This window comes from Caretta caretta, chromosome 5 (genome assembly GCF_965140235.1).
Source record: "Caretta caretta isolate rCarCar2 chromosome 5, rCarCar1.hap1, whole genome shotgun sequence".
Classification (NCBI taxonomy): domain Eukaryota; kingdom Metazoa; phylum Chordata; order Testudines; family Cheloniidae; genus Caretta; species Caretta caretta.
In genome coordinates, this window is record NC_134210.1 from 36,116,261 (window position 1) to 36,135,776 (window position 19,516).

The 19,516-nt window shown below is 42.7% G+C and overlaps 1 protein-coding gene across 7 annotated transcripts in view; it reads right to left on the minus strand.

Moving 5' to 3' along the window:
* ANKRD55 (ankyrin repeat domain 55) overlaps positions 1-19,516 on the minus strand; it is a 92,256-nt gene that overhangs the window by 14,446 nt on the left and 58,294 nt on the right. For 4 of the 7 annotated variants that reach the window (XM_075128474.1, XM_048851836.2, XM_048851834.2 and 1 more), the window contains 4 exons: positions 19,297-19,425; positions 7,540-7,724; positions 5,707-5,874; positions 3,361-4,028 (listed from right to left, as the gene is read on the minus strand). In XM_075128474.1, the coding sequence (XP_074984575.1) occupies positions 3,361-4,028; positions 5,707-5,874; positions 7,540-7,724; positions 19,297-19,425 (1,150 nt within the window). Of the gene's footprint in view, positions 1-1,387; positions 1,496-3,278; positions 4,029-5,706; positions 5,875-7,539; positions 7,725-19,296; positions 19,426-19,516 lie in introns of all 7 variants that reach the window. The other 3 variants (XR_012668401.1, XM_048851835.2, XM_048851837.2) reach the window with 3 other exon arrangements.

The window sequence follows — 19,516 nt, forward strand, 5'->3', positions numbered from 1 at the left end:
CATTGCAGCTGTGTTGTTGCTCTTTGCTCCCCATTTGCAAATGGGGACATGATCCCTGCAGGGGGGTTTCAAGTGGCACAGAAATAACTTCTGATGCATAGGGTATCATAATTTACCCCTTAGCTTTGAAAAGATCAGCTATTGCCCAGCTCCTTGCCCTCTATGCCAAAACATGTTCCCTTTTTTATTATTAGCCCATTTTTTAGATTACCCTGTCATAGCACTCAAGATATCCTGGGTGCTGTACAAACACATAACAAGGTCTAGTCTTGTGCCTGATGGCTTAGCAATATGCACAAGAAACAAATGAACAATAAAGAAGGGTGGGAGGTGGTTACATGGTGCGGGTCGGAAACATCTTGTGCACCTGCCTTTCCACCCTATACTGGGGATCCCTTTCCCATATTGCTTGGAATTTCTGTAATTTAACTCCTTTCCGTTCCACAGAGTAGATGAAGGGTTGTGTGTGTTTTACTGGCAAGGCTCATTTAAGCAAAATATTCTGTATCGCTGATGCCAACTCAAAGCTGCAGCTGACAGGAGTTTCTGCTGCAATGTTGCCAATGTTTTTTGGGATAGTTGATCCTCCTTGTTCTACCCGGGTCATGCGCTGATGGAGACAATCCAAGACAGTGTTTTTGTTCTAAATTTGTGCCAGTGATAAGATGGTGAGGCTCAAAATGCCCGATGCTACCAACACCACACTCTGCCCTTTGAATAAATGTCAGGTATCAGTAAATAGATCAGCTGAGCTTTCATTGCCAAGAGTACAAAAAACCACCAAGAAATCCCCAGTTTCATGACAGATGTCTCAGTAGCATTAGCATAAAATATAGCTCTAAATTTTAGTAAAGATAACTCCATTTTAGGGCTTAAATGCTGAATTTCAGCTGAGCTGACGACTTGCAAATTAACTTCAGCTACTAAAACCCCCCCAGATGACTGATAATCATAATTTTGTCCTATATTTTCAGTGGATAGGAAGTTATATGTAGCAACCATTGTCAGTATTGAAAATGGAGGAAAAGAATATTAACATTTAATCCCTGTAAAGAGCCAAAATGTATCTTTCTCTCTTATCCCTACCCCCTGTGCAAAGATGAAGAAAATGGTGGGCTTTATGAAAGGGCCTCCCCTATATCAAGCCCAGCTGTCTGGTGGGGAACCTTAATTTACTTCCAAACATCTACGATCCTGCAGGCAGGGAAATGCTGTGAAAGCTATGGAGGATAAAAAACCCAGAGCTAAAGTAAGAGCCAAGAGGCTCTGAATTCATAAAGTAAATGCAGTGTTAATAACAGGGATGCAGGTGTCCCTAATTACAACAGCAGACAGATTTTAAACAACACACACAGCTCTTTTCTATCATGAAATTTTAAGACAATACCTGGGCTATGCAATATGTTCCCATCAACTAGCGAGCTGCCTGTTTAGGTGCCCTTGTTTTATTCATTTCAATGGATGTCCTCTATTCTAGCTTATGGGAATCTTCTTACTGTTGGAAAATTTTCCTTGTTAAAGAGCAGCTGAGCTTGTACACAGATTACTGAACTCTCATAGTGCTCCAGCTTTATTTAGTAAGTTAATTTTCTAACTGTAATTTTTCATACCTCTAAGGTAAATTGCAAACCATTACAGATAAGGGGATACATTCTTCCCTTTGATACACAAAGAGCTCCCATCATAATGAGTTAACTGTTTCCTGTAGGTTCCATACGTGGGCCATGATCCTGCAAGCAGACCCAAGCAGGCAGAACTTTACACCCACCCCAAGCCCCATGGAAGTTAATGGGGTCTGTATGTGGATACAAATGTCTATTTGTTTCAATTCATTTGCAAGATTGGGGCTTTAAGACACAGAAAACTCTTGGAAGGATAGCAACTAGGTGATCCTGTCTGTCCGTCCATCTCTCCCTCCCTCCAGCATAGTAGGATTGACCCTTACCATATTATGCCTTCTTAAGAAAAGCCAACAATCTAGATTTAAATTACTTAAGTGATAGGGCTTTCATCACTTCCCCAGGGAAAGTACTCCACAGACTTGGGGAATGTTTCCAAATATTCAGTCTCCGTTTTCCTTTATTCAGTTTTATCCCATTTCTCTGAGTGAAAACCTCTTGCATGACCCTAAATGATTCCTCAGCCTCCTTGGTTTTAGTTTACGCTTGGGTTGCAAAAAAGTCCGACAGGATTTGTTTCTTAAGGGTTGTGTGAAGTGAACCCTGATTAATTCAATCTAGAGATGATTGCATCACATCAATCACTGCTAGTTCATCTGGAGTCTTGGGTGCATGTAGTGAGAAGGATGGCAAAGGGGAAGGTAGGGAAAAAAACATCCCTAGGCAGAGATCTGGGGTCCCAGACTGTGTGAATTTAATCAGCCAAGGTCTGTCAAACTTTTAGGAACCTGGCTCTACTTAACCCTCTACAAATAATTTCCAGCCCTTATTTGCATAACATCAGTTATTCTGAAATTATCTTGTCTACAGAGTCTCTATTACAAATGTAATGAAAGTTCAGCTACTGTGCAGTAAGTAGCTTAGTGGATTGTTCAGTCTTCACTGCCATGCAGGAGGCAGCCATGGCTCAATAGTGATGCATCTGACCAGTTAAGGGTTTGTATCAGAAAGGAGTCCTTTCCAATCCTCCTTGAACTGAAGGATAGTGGGCTCTGACATAGTCCCTCAACAGCAGTGGTGGTAGATACAAATACTTAAATTACATCTATTCTTGGAATTGGTGTACAAATAGCGGGTTTTTTTTGTTTAATTTTCAATTTGCATCTAGATATTATGGTGCTTGGTGCACTCTAAGATCCCACTTTGGGAAGGTACGTAAACATGTGCTGAACTTGAAGCATGCGAGAAGTACAATTGGGAATGAAGTTAAAATTGCTTGTATGCTTAAGTTATTTCCTGAATCAGGGCCTGATAGACAGATTCATGAAGAGACAGACGTGAATCAAAACATGGGATCCCAAACTGCCAAACGTCAGCTCCAAATTCACTTCAGAACCTTGTAGCTCAGGCTCTTCTTTAGTTTCATTATCATTATAGAACAGCTTACAAAATACTAGGTAAAAGCATTTACTTTCTCAGTAAATTTACCAACTTTAATTCAGCACTGAAGACAACATAAACTTGAACACAGCACATATAACTGAAGTGCTGAAAAGACAATATATTAACTAAAAATCTCTTAAGATGCTGTTTTGGAAGTCCTACTGCATACAGGAAGAATAAACTAAAAAAATTAGAAATATCAGCAGTCAGACTTACCTATATTTCCAACATGCCCCTATCCAACCTGCCATGTCTGTAGAGATTAGATGATACAGGGGATATTGAACAAAGAAATTACCTGATGGAGAACTAGGCAGATAGGGAAGGTGGGGAGGGCACAAAAGCACATGGCTGGATCTTTCAGAGAGTAAACCATCTATCAGTTTATCTGAAGAAGTTGCAGTACAGACTTTATATGAGAGTATTTGGTTAGCATCTGTGTTCCAAGGATTGTCTGATAAAGTCTGGCAGCTACTTCTGTGATTTAACAAGTCATGTTCACTTCTACTTTTCTGAGACCTGTGTGCAAAATGGTAGGCATTAGTAGCCAAGCAGACACTTGAAGTTGCACTGTAGGAAGTTGTTCGAAAAGATTTGTCTATAGTAATGGGGGGGAGACTTTGTGTTCTTATTGGAGGAAGTCCATTACACTCTGGCTGCTTCTTTTCTGATATGAGGTACTTCTGGGTGTCTGTGCTTCTTCTTTTAAAGTCAACAGTGGTCATACATTCCTCGGAGTTGTCTTTACAGTTCGTGTCCATAATGCAATCAAATGTAGTGATAATGTCATCAACTTCCGAGGTCTCTTCCCTTTGATATCTGTCTCTGCCTCTGTCTTTCTGGTTTGTTTTCTGATCATCTTTCTTCTTTTTGCAGGAGAAGATTTGGTTAAGCATACTGAATCTTCCTTCCTTCTTTAGGATTTTATTGTTCTGTGAAGGAGGGTGATGGACTGGCTCAGATCTACTAGAAAATAATAAATAAATAAATATGAGAACGGAAAGTGGAAATCCTTCAGAGTTTTTGTACAAATGTCCTGAATCTTAAAAGAAATCTTGCCTGTCTTAGCACACAAAATGAAGACTGTCATATCCAGAAGAAGCTGCAGGAGTAATTTAAGTAGGTTGAATGGTATTGCCAAAACTGGAATGTAAAGGACATTTATGATCAAAAAAGAAACTAAAAACGGTGCCTTCTGACTCAACTGATCTGCTTTTTGTGTGTATTAAGAATACATTAGATGGTGATGCATTAGCCAAAAATAACAGAGCTTAACTCAAATGCCAGGCTGAATTTACAGGGCAGGTAGTTAAAAAAACAACCTTTTTTTAATTTGGAAACTGAGTACATTTGGTCTGGAATCTTTGAGACATTAATAGATTTGGAACCTGGGGTGCCAATTTTGTGGGCAGTTTTCAGAGTATAAATGCACTTTATGCCAGTACACTGGGACTCCTTTTAACAAGAAAAAATGCATTGGGATCTTGAAAGACAAAGCAGCCTTTGTTTTATGTCAAATTTGAAAGCTGGTATTTCCAACTGCACAGCGATTGCTAGCACCACGTGAGGGGCAATGGTTCAGCAAAACAAAGCCACCGTTAAATCAATACCATTTTTTTACTGTGCCCCAGGACTTTCCTTGGAGGTTGCTCATCCAAGTGCCGAGCAGACCTCACACAGTTTTGGGAGCTCTAAAAAGATCATAGTTTGACGTAGTCTGGCTTCAGCAGGTTTTACAGGAGGCTGTTGCTGCCTAAATAATCAACTTCTAGAGGCTGCTCAGGAAATAGAGTTTGCAGCAGCCTCAAAGATCATTTGAAGTACGTCTCACCCTTTGTACACAGGAAATAATACTGACTGCTGATTGGAAAGAAAAGGGCAGGATAAAGAAATGTGACAAAAGTCTGAAAAAGAACCCAAAAAGCATGATAGCTTTCAGTCTTTATAAGTGAGTTTTTCTACCAGTGAAGGAGAACCTAAATGAACAAAATTGGAGCCATTGATAAAAGGAAAAATAATTGGTAGACAGACAAATAATAAAGCCTCTTTAATAGAAGAGGTTTAGAAAAGTGAAAACATGTAGACAGCAAGGCACAGAAGTAATCATAGACAAAAACATTTTATCAAGGGTGAAAACTATTTTAAAGTTATGGGTATGAAAGCTTACATTATTAGCCATTTATTGAACATGACTATTATATTTAGTGGGGCAAATTCTGCCATAGTTACATGAACCAATGGTGGTTACATGAACACATAGCTAACCTCCATGGGCTTCCACAGAAGGCAGATATTTGAGGGCAAAAATTGTCCCATAAAGTGTATTTTGTGCAGGAGACATTGCTGTATTGATTTACAACTAAATTCATGTTTGATTTGTTCTGAACCCTACAGTTATTATTCTGAACCCTATCTGAGACAGGTCATTCATTAGTTGACTGACTTTACCATTGCTATTTATAGTGAAGAATGTGAACCAATCGTTGTATAGGAACTGCAAATTAATTTCAGTAGTTACGCGGCTCTTACACTCCTCAGTAGCATGCAGAGAGAAGGAAATGTCATTTCTTTCCTACTGATATACTGTTCTAGCAAGTGACCTGCTGGCAAAAGCAAGAGGTTCTTTGATTTCTTGTTCCTTTACCTGTTCTCCTGAGAGAGCAGCTTGATGCATGCTGTGTGCCCACAGTACAAGGCGTATGTCAGAGGAGTGTTTTCATTGATGTCCCGAGAGCTACTATCTATCCCCAGCTGCAGCAGAGTCTGTACACAGTCAGCGTTCCCTGCTGCTGCAGCCCAGTGCAGAGGCGTCCTAGGGAAAATATGGAACAAATTAATGACCCAATGAGAACTATTTCAGTATTACTTAGCCCGCATCTACACAGAGTGCATCCACTAGCGCTCTCAATGATGTGGTGGTAAAAATGCTTGTGGTTGATCTACATTAACACTCCATGATTGCTAGCACTGGTGGATCTGAACTAGGGAAAGAACTGCCTAAAATTCTCAGTGTGGAGTTTGAAGAAAAGCTTTCTAGTCTCCATTGTCCAGTGGCAAATCCTTCCCACCTCTGCACTGGACCCATCTGTGAGGGTGTAGGGGAAAGGATGCTCTCTCTAGCCACAGAGCAGTAGTGGATTTACTCTGCAACTGCTACTTCATCCATCAGACTGCAGTAGCTTCTTTTGCTGCCGTGTTCCTATTACATAGTGGACGATGATCAGCAGAAGACCCATACAGAGGCAGATCCATTTTCTAAATCACGCTGTCCTGATCCTTTTTTGTGTAGGGGAACCTATCTGATTTTCTGCAACCAGGAACCTCTGAAGTCACAGTGAAAGAAGCATTATTTGGGCCTAGGGTCTAGAAACTAATATTTGGGCTCAAAATTGTAACATTACCCAGAAAAACCACAGCTTATATTTCTCAAATTGAAACAAGCTGCAAGGTACAGAACATGCCAAATAAGAAAGACTGTGAATGACAATAGGTGAATATAAGAGGAAATGTGTGAACATGGTGCAACCCACTAATTTCAAATGAGCGTAACAGGGAACAGAACTGAAAGGACAGCTAATGAGGGTTTACAAGGCATTGTCCAGTCTCCAACATGGTATCCGTTAAAGGAAAATGTGAGGGAATTTAATAGAATTTTTTTTTCTCATTTACATATTGAAGATGTTTAGGGTAAAATCTGTAGAATCCTGTTGGTTTAATCTCTATTAAGTTTTATAGGACTTTTCCATAAAGAATTAAATGTGTAAATCCTAAAGGAACAATCCTGCTCCCACTGAAGCTAGTGCGACTTTTGACATTGACTTTATGGGGAATAGAATAGGCCCATAATTGAACTAAGTCTGAGAGCTGTTACTGACAGCCCTCGGGTTCTAGTCTTACTGAACTCAATGCCAGAACTCCCATCGACTTTGATGGAAACAGGAGTGGGACCCTAAACAGTAAAGAGGAGGAATCTTCTGCATGTACAATACAATGGTGCAAAATGCTTCCTATGAGAATGGGAGATGAGGTTCTCAGCATCTTGGAAAATTAGGCTCTAACATCTTAGAATAGTAAGGGTGAAAGACTGCATCCACCAAAATCAATGGGAGTTTTGTCATTGACTTCAATGGGGCCAGGGCTTCACCCCAAAGTTGTAGGTTCTTGTTCTGGTATTTTGGAAGAAATGCCTAATTTTAGCGAATCAAACAGTAACAACCCCCTGTATATAATCACCATCTTTTCCTTCCAGGAATAGCATAAAAAACCATTTACATGAGTCAGCAGTTCTATAAATATCATGGCCTGATTTCCAGAGTCGCTAAGCACACACAATTCTCAGAAAATTCAGTTAAATTAAATAGGTCATGCCCTGTAGAACAGGAAACATGATTATTAAACAGACATTCTTAGGCTCAGGTAATACAATGGGACTTAGAGCTGGGGGTTTCCAGCACTTTCAGTACATTTCCATGGGTACCTGTCATCCACATCAAGGGCCTGTAGATTGCACTCCGGGACTCTAGCCAGCTCACTGATAATGTCACTGTAACCTGCAGCAGCAGCAATGTGCATACACGTCTTCCCATTCTCATCATCATAGTTTATTATCGATGGACCCTGGTGATGGTTCAGAATGATGGAACACAGAATCCTGTTTCCACTCTGGAAAACAAGTAAGGGGAAGAGAAGCATTTAACAATGAAGCACATGTTAGACTGTGCTGTCTATTCTTGGGAGGAATAAATACAATAACAGCATTTTCTGTTTATTTCAGATTTGAGAATTCCTGCCCCTCCCAAAATTGTCTGGTTTGTGAGTTTTCTAGAATGCCTCTGGGCATTGTAGAAATAACAAATAAGGTACCATAATAGAAATATCCAAAGACAGACAGCATATAAACATCCATTAATACTTTCTCAGAAATGTTTTGATTTTTATGAAACACAGAATTTAGAGGGATACAAACATGTATTTGCATGTGTCCCTTTGAAGAGCATTTACATTTTCCTCTCTGTTTTTAATCAAGACTATACAAAATAGTATAAACCCCCAGATTGGCTTAGGCTCTGTTATTCCCTTCTCTCGGTTCCACACTGGGGGTCTTAACTTGGGACTAAATTCTGCACCCCTTCATCGTGGTGAGTTGTACTTATATAAATAGTTCCAGTGACTTCAATGGGATTACAATTGTAAGTACTGCTCAGCAAGAGTAAGGAACAGAGAGTTGGACCTTTGATGATTACTGTTTTACAACCTTGTTTAACAATTAGTTTGTGTTCCGTGCAATGGTACTTTATCAGTTGGCATTTTTCCAGTTTATTTAGAAGCTTATAATGTGATAATTAACTGATGGCCACATTGAAATCCAAATATACAATATCCACTGGCTTCCTGTTATCTGCCAAATGGCTAACTGCATCAAAGATAACAAACCTGAGCAGTGTGTTGATTGGAATCTTTTCTCCCAAATAATGACACAATGGCTCCCTTAAAATATGTCTGAACATTTCATCCAATTGGCCAATGGTTTTCTAATTTTTCCTCCTTAAAAGTATAGTTCTTCATTTGCCTTTTAATTTTTATAGTCATCAGGTACTTTTTATAGTCATCAGGTACTCTATTGAAAATTCCTCATCTCAGTCTTTTAAAACATTAACTTGCCCCTCTCTAGAACTGGCAGTTTCTGTATTTTTTAATGATCACTTTAATTACCCTGGATCCCTTTTGTTGAATGCTGAGCAAAACAAGGTATTTGAGATTACTGTTATTTTGTAGTCCTAACTAATTTTGCTTCTTATTCTGGAATGGTCCTGTGCCCACAGCCCCTAATATTTCTCTTTTTCTGAGGTATTTCCTGTAAATCCAGAAGATCCGGTCACATGAGGATTTCACGTGTGGAAGACTCCTTGGGTGGTGTACAACCTATGCACACTTCTTCATCTACACCAGCATAGAGGAAGCATGGCTGAGACATCTCTACTCCTGGTGTTCCCAGGCTGCCACAATACCCTTTGCGATTGGAAGCCAGTAAAAAGTAAAGCAGCCCTGAGGCTGCTGTACTTTATGTTGGGGACAGGATGGGTGCAGCCCAGCATTTGGGAATGTAAAGGTGCTTTAACACCATCTCCACATTTCTCCCCTCCCCGATGCTTAACCAAATACTACTTGGACACAGCTCAGAAACTGGGCCTATGAATTCATGGGATCTGATTATGGATTTCACACCAATGTAAATTAAGAATAACTCCACTGAAGTCAATGGAGTTATACAGATGAGAATCAGAATGAAGCCTGTATACTTCCCAAGTGAATCCATGATGTCATTTGTTTGCCCGTATCCTTGATGCTTCATCCTCAAAGCACCCACTGATGCAGTGACTCTTACAGAACCATACTGTCCTAATGTGGTTTTGTTTTGTGCCACTCTTGGGGAGAGATTGTATTGTGCAAAAAACTCTGCTGTAAGGGCCCTGAAAACACTACAGACAAATATTTGTCACTGGATCAGTTAGCAGACGTATTTCTAAAATAACTATCCAGCCATAATCATATTACAGTGGAACCTCAAAGATATGAACACCAGAGTTACGGACTTACCGGTGAACCAGACACCCTCTGGAACCAGAAGTCAATCAGGCAGCAGCGCAGACACAAAAAAAGCAAATACTGTACTGTCTCGGGGCTTTAGCCTTGAAGTTCAGGACTTCAGCCATGGGAGGTCAGAGCCTAGCTGCAGGGGGGTGGGGCAGTCAGGGCTCTGGGCTTCTAGCGCTCCAGGCTAGAGTGCTCCAGGCTTAGACGGGAGTAGGGGGAGCCCCGTAGCTGCGCTCCTGGTTTCAGCCCCGTGCCGGGGTTCAGGGCTTTAGCTACAAGGGGGCACTGGTTTCAGCCCGAGTGCTCCCTCCGTAGCTAAAGCCCTGAGCCCTGGTGTGGGTCCCCACCCATTGAAGCAGGGAGCGGAGCTGTGGAGAGCCCCGAACCCTGGCCCCCCTGAGGGGGCTGAAGCCGTGGTTGGAGCCATGGGGCTGAAGCCCCAACCGCAGCGCTCCCCCCAAAGTCTAAAGCACTGAGCCCCAATGCTCCTGCGTGGCAGAAACCCTGAGCCTCCGTCCCGAGAGTCAGAAGCCCCAACTTTCCCTCCCTGTCCTGAGCCCTGGCTCCTCCCACCCTGCGGATGCAGCACCAGCCCTGCATGTCACTGAAGTCCATAACCTCTTCTTCAGAGTTACAGACCATTTCATTTCTCCATTCCTGAAGTGTCCATAACTCTGAGTTTCTACTGTATAGCCTTTGTGCTTTCCAAAAGCTACCAAATGACCAAGGATTCCTTGAGGAAAAGCTATCTGTCTGAAGTGTTGGTTTGTCCCTGTCTTTGTTGTAAGTATTGTTCAAATAAAAGTTGTATGAAACACTGACATTGTCTATTTGACACCTTATATGTATATGGAAATTTCTGTAAAGAGGGCACAGGGTTTATCAAGTACTACGATTATGACTAAAACGAGTTGCGATCTTTCTCCCTTTTAGCACAGTATTGTGTCAACTGGTTTCTGTGGATGAATTATGGTGTGGTTTTAACAAATGAGTGTGCTCCTGCGGGTTCTTTATTCTGTACTACAAAGCAGCAGAACTTTCCATTATTTTTGTTGTTGAGGATTCATTTGTTGGTACCCGAGGAGAAGATGAGTCATGATGCTGCATTTTGATAAGATACAGAAAATTAAAACATGTGGGCATTCAAAAGGTGTGGGGGCATGCCCCTTACTTATGTTCTGGCATTCAGCCAGGGGGCTACACACAGACCATCTGCAAAGAAGATGTCTGTTAATCATCTGTTATTCACCTGTTGTTTCTGTCACATGGCTCCATCCCATTACTATTGAATAGTCTGGCAGTCAGTGGCTCATCTAGGGGTTAGATCACAGCTGGCCCTGCCTGTGTACTCTCTGGATTACTGTTACCATCAGTGATGCTAGGCACATTGCAGGGAACATGGAGGTGTCATGACCCCATTCCTCTTCCACGGTAGCTGGTGGACTGGAAAAACGACATGGCATGTCTTCAGTTGAAGGGCCTGCATTTAGGGGGGAAATCATCTAAGCTCTGGTTAGTTGTTTTGATGACCTGATTACGCTAGTGAGGTTATAGCTGAATACTGAGATCCAGAGCAGTGGACAAGCCCCTTTGTTTATTATAAATCAAAATAAATAAATGTGTATATTCAAAGGCAGAGGCACATTTTTGAAAAGTCCCTGTAAGAACAGATGTAAATAGCTTTTATTTACTTAAATTCTCCTTATTTGCAATTCTTTATTATTCACTGTTTGAACATCAACAGCCCGACTGTTCAGCCCTCACTTCTGTAGAAAAAAAAAAACAAACTATCCCTGTCAGAAGTCCCTTTCACTTCAATGGGAGGACACTATTTGCATGAGGAAAGATCGCGGATGTGAGTACGTTGAAGAATGAGGGAACTGAAGGGTGAGGCTTGATTCAGATTTTTTTAAAAAAATTTAGAACTTAGAAATTTTTTTTAAAGTTAAATAGTCACCCCAAGCCTTAGGCATTCCTGGGAAAACACATGAAACCAGCAGACAGCAAGTTAAGTTTAAAAATGAAAAAGTTGTCTGAAAACACAAGCAAACTCTACCTAGCAAAGAGAAAAGGAGTACTTGTGGCACCTTAGAGACTAACCAATTTATTTGAGCATAAGCTTGCGTGAGCTACAGCTCACTTCATCGGATGCATACTGTGGAAAGTGTAGAAGATCTTTTTATACACATAAAGCATGAACAAATACCTCTTCCCACCCCACTCTCCTGCTGGTAATAGCTTATCTAATGTGATCACTCTCCTTAAAATGTGTATGATAATCAAGGTGGGCCATTTCCAGCACAAATCCAGGGTTTAACAAGAATGTCGGGGCGCGGGTGGGGGGGTAGGAAAAAACAAGGGGAAATGGTTACCTTGCATAATGACTTAGGCTTGAATAGAGACTGGGAGTGGCTAAGTTAATTGTATCCAATTTGCAAATGAATTCAAATCCAGACTCCAGCGAGAAACTGTTGAATTTGAATTCATTTGCAAATTGGATACAATAACTTAGGCTTGAATAGAGACTGGGAGTGGCTAAGTCATTATACAAGGTAACCTATTTCCCCTTGTTTTTTCCTAAGCCCCCCCCCGCCCCCGACGTTCTTGTTAAACCCTGGATTTGTGCTGGAAATGGCCCACCTTGATTATCATACACATTGTAAGGAGAAAAGGAGCACTTGTGGCACCTTAGAGACTAACCAATTTATTTGAGCATGAGCTTTCGTGAGCTACAGCTCACTTCATCGGATGCATACCGTGGAAACTGCAGCAGACTTTATATACACACAGAGAATATGAAACAATACCTCCTCCCACCCCACTGTCCTGCTGGTAATAGCTTATCTAAAGTGATCATCAGGTTGGGCCATTTCCAGCACAAATCCAGGTTTTCTCACCCTCCACCCCCCCACACAAATTCACTCTCCTGCTGGTGATAGCCCATCCAAAGTGACAACTCTTTACACAATGTGCATGATAATCAAGTTGGGCCATTTCCTGCACAAATCCAGGTTCTCTCACCCCCTCACCCCCCTCCCAAAAACCACACACACAAACTCACTATCCTGCTGGTAATAGCTCATCCAAAGTGACCATTCTCCCTACAATGTGCATGATAATCAAGGTGGGCCATTTCCAGCACAAATCCAGGTTTTCTCACACACACCCCCCACCCCCATACACACACAAACTCACTCTCCTGCTGGTAATAGCTCATCCAAACTGACCACTCTCCAAGTTTAAATCCAAGTTAAACCAGAACATCTGGGGGGGGGTAGGAAAAAACAAGAGGAAATAGGCTGCCTTGCATAATGACTTAATGACTTAATGACCTTGCATAATGACTTGCATAATGACTTAATTAATTTAGGCTTAAATAGAGACTGGGAGTGGCTAAGTCATTATGCAAGGTAGCCTATTTCCTCTTGTTTGTTATTACCAGCAGGACAGTGGGGTGGGAGAAGGTATTGTTTCATATTCTCTGTGTGTATATAAAGTCTGCTGCAGTTTCCACGGTATGCATCCGATGAAGTGAGCTGTAGCTCACGAAAGCTCATGCTCAAATAAATTGGTTAGTCTCTAAGGTGCCACAAGTACTCCTTTTCTTTTTGCGAATACAGACTAACATGGCTGTTACTCTGAAACCTGTCATTGTAAGGAGAGTGATCACTTTAGATAAGCTATTACCAGCAGGAGAGTGGGGTGGAAGGAGGTATTTTTTCATGCTTAGTGTGTATAAAAAGATCTTCTACACTTTCCACAGTATGCATCCGATGAAGTGAGCTGTAGCTCACGCAAGCTTATGCTCAAATAAATTGGTTAGTCTCTAAGGTGCCACAAGTACTCCTTTTCTTTTAGCGAATACAGACTAACACGGCTGTTACTCTGAAACCTACCTAGCAAAGAGTTACAGGTTACACACCTTATCCCCCAACAGACATAGGGCTAGACCATGGCCCTAAAGGAAACACCCACTGAACTAGGAAACTCTTTTCTTTATTATACCTTTGGAGGGAGGGATCACCTCTCCCCAAAGAAACCAGGGGTCTCCAAGATAACCTGAACCATAGGATTCAGGAGGGACTCCAGGCCATCCACATGCAGATCCTGCACTTCTGCATTGCCATGGGTGGCTTCACCTCCAGCCTGCGCTGCCAGCTATTCCCCCTGAAGGGGTTTCCCAGCACCTAGAGGGCTCATCAGGCCATATTAACTCTCCTCAAGGGCTGTCTATGGGAGATGGAGAGTGGGGAAAATGATATTTCCTCTGCCTCGTGCTCCCACCTTCTGGAGCCTGCCTACTCCCTCCACCTTCTCTATATGGAAATTCCCCAGGCCAAGCGAGAGCCTTCTATGGAACCTAGTGGGAGAGAAAGGAAAGCTGCTGAAGAGGCAGCCGCGATCCTTCCATAAGCAAAGGGCGCCCTCTACCCACAGCTCCAAAGGGTACAGTCTTGTTCTCAGAGAGCCTGAACTTCAAGTAACTCTCAGTAAGTCAGAGTAAGAAAAAGCTGTCAAGTCTTCCCCTATAAATCTCAACAAATAATCTACGATTTCATCACAAAACGTGTACTAATGAAAGTTTAATTGTTGCCAAGGAGCAAATGTTTCTGGGCACAAGTTTGATAAACTTAGCATCATTCAAACAACATGAACTTGCGCTGCAATAGATCAGGTGTGTGTTGGTTGGTTTTTTTCCCCCCCCTTCTGATTTTTGAGTCTTTAGGGTTCTGTTTTCCAACTTCTCTCTCCAAGCCTAAAGCCTAGAAATGTGTTTTTTTTTTTTTAAATGAAAGCTGAAATTTTCATATAATTACCTGACTCCAGGAGCTGGAGCTTTAAGAAAAAGACCAAATACTGTGACACTTTCTGTAAAAGTCATGAGAATTGGCAACACAGCACAGTGAGGAAACCTTTTTAAGGCGTTTCTAGAACCTTTGCCACTATTGTATTTAAGTGGCAGCATTATCTGGGATTTAGAACATTTTAAAGAAATTACATTTGGTCTCAACTTTAGTAAACATGCTTTCACGATGCAACTAAGTTTCCTTCCGGTTACAAAGATTATTGCTTGTTTGACTGAAAGGGGAAAAACAGCATCCAAGGCCCTGTTTAAATAGAGCAAGTGAAACTACGGGGATGACAGGACCGGGTGTTCACTCACCTACAGACATTCTCCTGTGTTTGTGGTGAAATCACATGCAAAGCTCCTAGTGAAGCCAAAGGGAAGTGTGTGTGTGTGTACATATGCAAGGGAAGTATTTGGCTCTAAGCAGGTGCAGAGTTTGGCACCTGATTGACTGTTCCACAAGGAAGTAGCCATGCTAACACTTAAGAATGCTGGGCCTAGTTCAACACTGCTTATTCAGCAGTATGAACTGGAGTATTTTCATGTGTGAAAGCAGCGGCTGTGTGTGTGTGGGGGGGCAGCAGGGATCTCTCAAGCAATTTTGGCTGTCTCGGGGGAGTGCATGCTGGAGCAGGGGCTCTCATCACCCTTTTTTATGGTGCAGTGTGCATTACCCTACTGAATTGGGCCAGCAGCATGGAGGTGGGTGGAGGTGCTTTGGCTCTGCCTCACCAGGAGATCAGAATTCAACTGTCCTGTATTGTTCCCAAGCAGGGCCCAAGCCTGCCCCCAACTTCCTTATTTTCCGTTTCTAAGTACTTTAATTACATAAATGAAAATACTTTGGGCCTGATTCACTACTGTGGCATGCCTCCATTAGATCTGTATACACTGACCCAGCAACACTGATGGAGCTGAACCAGTGCAAACCCCTAGCGCACATCTGCAAACTGTGACTTGCTCTAATATCTTATTCTCGTTTCAAAGGAGTTGTGTTTTACTCTGATGCAGCACGTCTACAATAGGGGCTTACACTAGGGCAACTACATCACTGTTGCTCTTCCTGTACAACCAACTTCTGGTTTAGGCAGCGCCTATCTGGTTCTCTAGTGTGACGTGCCTGGAACTCTGGTGGGGAAATCAGATGCACAAACTTTTTGTTTGCACCTTGCCAAGTACTAAACATGCATTCTTTGAAACTGTAGGCAGAGGAAATATATTTATCTCCCACCCACACATAATAACTGTAATGGGGTGTGATGGTATAAAATGGTGTATGTTTTAGCAACATCTACCCACGCTGCCTCTTTTCTGTGCCTTCTGGCACAGGTTTCTTTACTATGCCTGATGTTTCATCTGCTGCTTTTCTGGGAAAAAAAAGCACAAGGCCCCATTCAGCTGAAAACAGCTCCTACAGCTGCTGGCTCTGGGAGTTCTCTGGGCCTCTTGTGCTTCGCAGATGTTTAGTGCAGCTCTTATGGGAAAAATATCCCCTCTTCAGCAGCTCCAGAAGTGGTTACTAGACATCCCTTGCCCCTACCACTTCCACAGCACAGTCCTGGGACTCTACCTCTGGGCTCTTGTGAAAAAGTTTGGGGGTATCCACTGAGCATTTTCAGAGTTCCCCAGATCTCAGACTGTGGCAATGAATCCTTCCCCATCTAACCACATGGGTGTCAGCTTGGCAGGAGCTTTAGACAGGCCAAAGCCTTATCCTGCGTGGGCAGCAGGTCTGCTCCTGCCTGGGATCAGCTATGGAGGGAAAGTTATGCTAGTTATTCGTCTCTATTTGCCCTTATATTGACAGGGAGGTAGAGAGCAACAGCTATCAAATACTACTCCCTGGCTAAGCTCAAGTCAGAGAAGGACACTAAGGCCTAACACTACACAGTTAGGGGAATGTAAGGCAGCTTATGTTGACTAAATTATATCAGTGTATACACTACAGCCTTGTCCTGCTGAGGTAGTTGTCCTACGACACCAACAAACATACATGATATACACGAGAAGTGTATGACATATGTCAGTGTAGGAAGGTAGACACTGCGTCACCCTAACATCAGCTGTCTTGTCAATTTCATGGCTCCATACTGCTGCTGGAAGGCTCCCCAGCTCCCACCAAGAGCTGAGTAGGGAAGCTGAGCTCCAGGTGGGAGGGCTCTTAGCCTGCCACACTGCCCTCTTCAGTCAGGGGAAGTGCTCCTGGTGAGGACACGCATCACTGACAGAAGGAGGGTAGCGTGGACATCAGCCACCGCAGTAATTACTGAGCCGACTTTAAGTCAACCTAACATAGGTCAGTTTTGGGCTGTAGTGTAGACATGTCTAAGAGACTACGCCTGGTCCAGATATTTAAACCTGCCCATCCCTCTCCACTCCACACCCCCAAGAAATAAAGACTGTGAACCAGCCAGGTTCACTAACAGAAATTTCACAGAACAAATCACAGCAGTGAAACACTTATTCCCTCTGCTGTCAGGCAGACAGAGTAATCCAGCTGTGAGTGGGTGACTTGAGTGAAGCAAGAGCAAGGATTTGTTAACCACAGGAAACTGAGGGTTTATTTGCACCATTCAACCTCCCATGTTTTCCCAAGACTTGCATTGCACATTTGTTGTTCTGAGAGGAAGGTGTGGGGGGATATGGACTGAGTGGGCATGTCTACACTGCACACTAAGGTAGGGCGTCCATACACAAATCAATCTGACTTGGGTCAGCAACTGCTCGGGACATAGGTCTTAGGACCCTGCAAATGGGTTGGGTCAAAAACCAAGTCCCACTGAGACTCTGATCCAACACTTGTCATTTTGCACAGTACACACAGGTCAAGCTGCAGAGTGAAGCCAGGTCTCCATAGCACAATATGGATACATTAGCATGGCTGAGAGACCTGGGTTCAGCAATTGTAAACCCATGTTTAGAATGCAGTGTGGAAACACCAAGTCCGCAAACCTGGGACCCACAGACCCGGGCTTGATGTGCAGTGTAAACATAAGGCTTCTACTTGGCCTTTTTGACTAGCTTGGCCTTCACCGAGCTTGAATGCTGGACCCTCCAGAGCTTGCACGGTACAGAATTTCAGAAATTTTCAGCTGGATGGAACCTACACTGGAGCAAATGTACAAGAAGTATTTAATAACTATTAGAACAGATCCCTTTGAAATACCAAGGCAAAAAAAAATCTACAAGACAATATAGTTTTGAAATAATCAGAAAAATATGAAGTCAGAGAGGAAGTGTAGTTGAAAGTAATGCTATGTATGGAGGCTACACATTAATTCTATTCCAGACCGGGGGGGGGGGGGGGGGGGAAGAAGGGAGATATTGTAAGCATGATAGAGTTAAGACCAAAAATGTTAGAATGGGGATGTTTAATCAGTGTATCTTCTCCTTGCAATTCATGTTTTCTGTTTATATGATACAGAGATGTTTTGAATACTTACTATAAAAGTGTCACTATAAATCAATAAAAAAGTGTACAGTAAAAACTTTTCATCAGGCATGTTGGGGAATGGGGGGTGCCAGTTAGTCAAAAATTCTGGTTAACTCAGTTATACTTACTAATGAAGGGAGTTTGGGTGTGGGAGGGGGCTCGGGGAAGGGGTACGGGAGGGGTTTCAGGGTGCCGGATCCAGGCAGCGCTCACCTGAGGTGGCTTCTTGCCAAGAGCGACACGTCCCTGCTGCTCCTAGGTGGAGGCCTGGTCAGGCGGCTCTGTGCGCTGCCTCCGCCCGCAGGTGCTGCCCCCACAGCTCGTGTTGGCCATGGTTCTCGGGCAATGGGAGCTGCGGAGCCAGCCCTTGGGGAAGGGGCAGCGCACAGATACCCCGTGGCTGTTCCTCCACCTAGGAGCAGCAGGGACATGTTTCTGGGGAGCCATGTGGAGCCAGGTAGGGAGCCTGCCAGCCCCACACCAACTGGACTTTTAATGGCCCGATCAGTGGTGCTGACCGGAGCCACCAGGGTCCCTTTTTGACCAGGTCTTCCATTCAAAAACTGGACACCTTGCAACCCTATAAAGATTGATATTGGGAGATATCAGAAATGCCGATTTCTAGAGATTTCCAGTTGGTAAAGTGCTGGATAACAGAGCTTTTACTGTACTTTGATAATTGCACTGTAACCTACACACAGAACTCATATTTAGCATTAAAAAGTTATCTGAAGCAAAGTTCATGCAGGACACTTAACTTAAACAGTATTATAGATAATACCTTACCAATTGCTTAACATGATGCATCCTAAGGAAACCATTCACTTTTCTATAGGTTACTACTATTATTATAGTGCCTAGTCACATCTGATATTTGCCTGCTGTATTTTTCCACCTTTAATGAGTCCCTCAGTAATTTCTTAGCTGTTGTACATTTGGGGGAGCATTTGTGATGGGTAGTAGAAACCCTATGAGGCCCCAAAAGTGGCTCCCCGATTGCCCCATATAGCAATGATTTCTTTATAACTTGATAGGAAGAGCATTTAACATTACACTGTACTTAATGAAGTTAGGATTTCCACAGGATGAGAGCTTCAAGCCTTTAGAACACTGTCCTGTAACAATATTTGCCATTTTACACTACATGTATATTATTTTATTCTCAGTGGTCTGAAGTCACAGGTTTACAGCCCAGTCCTGACAGGCGTGGAGCACTCTGGCCCTGATCCATCAAAAACACGCATGTCCTTAACGCTCAGCACGTGACTACTGATGCCCCATGCCTTAGAATTTCAGACAACAAACAATCATTGTAATGCACGTGGTGTATTGTTAAAATATTGATAGTTAGCCCTCACCTGTACTGCCCAGTGAAGAGCAGTTTTAAAGTCTTTGTCCACCAGAGTTGGATCTGCTCCTTTCTGCAGCAGGGTTTGCACATGCTGGGGCCGATTGTGGAAAGCAGCCCAGTGAAGGGCAGTCATTCCCTAAAAATCACAATCCAAGACAGTAAAGAATTATCATTCACAGAAAGATTTAAAATGTCAAAGAATTTAATTTTCCTTTTCACTAGAAATG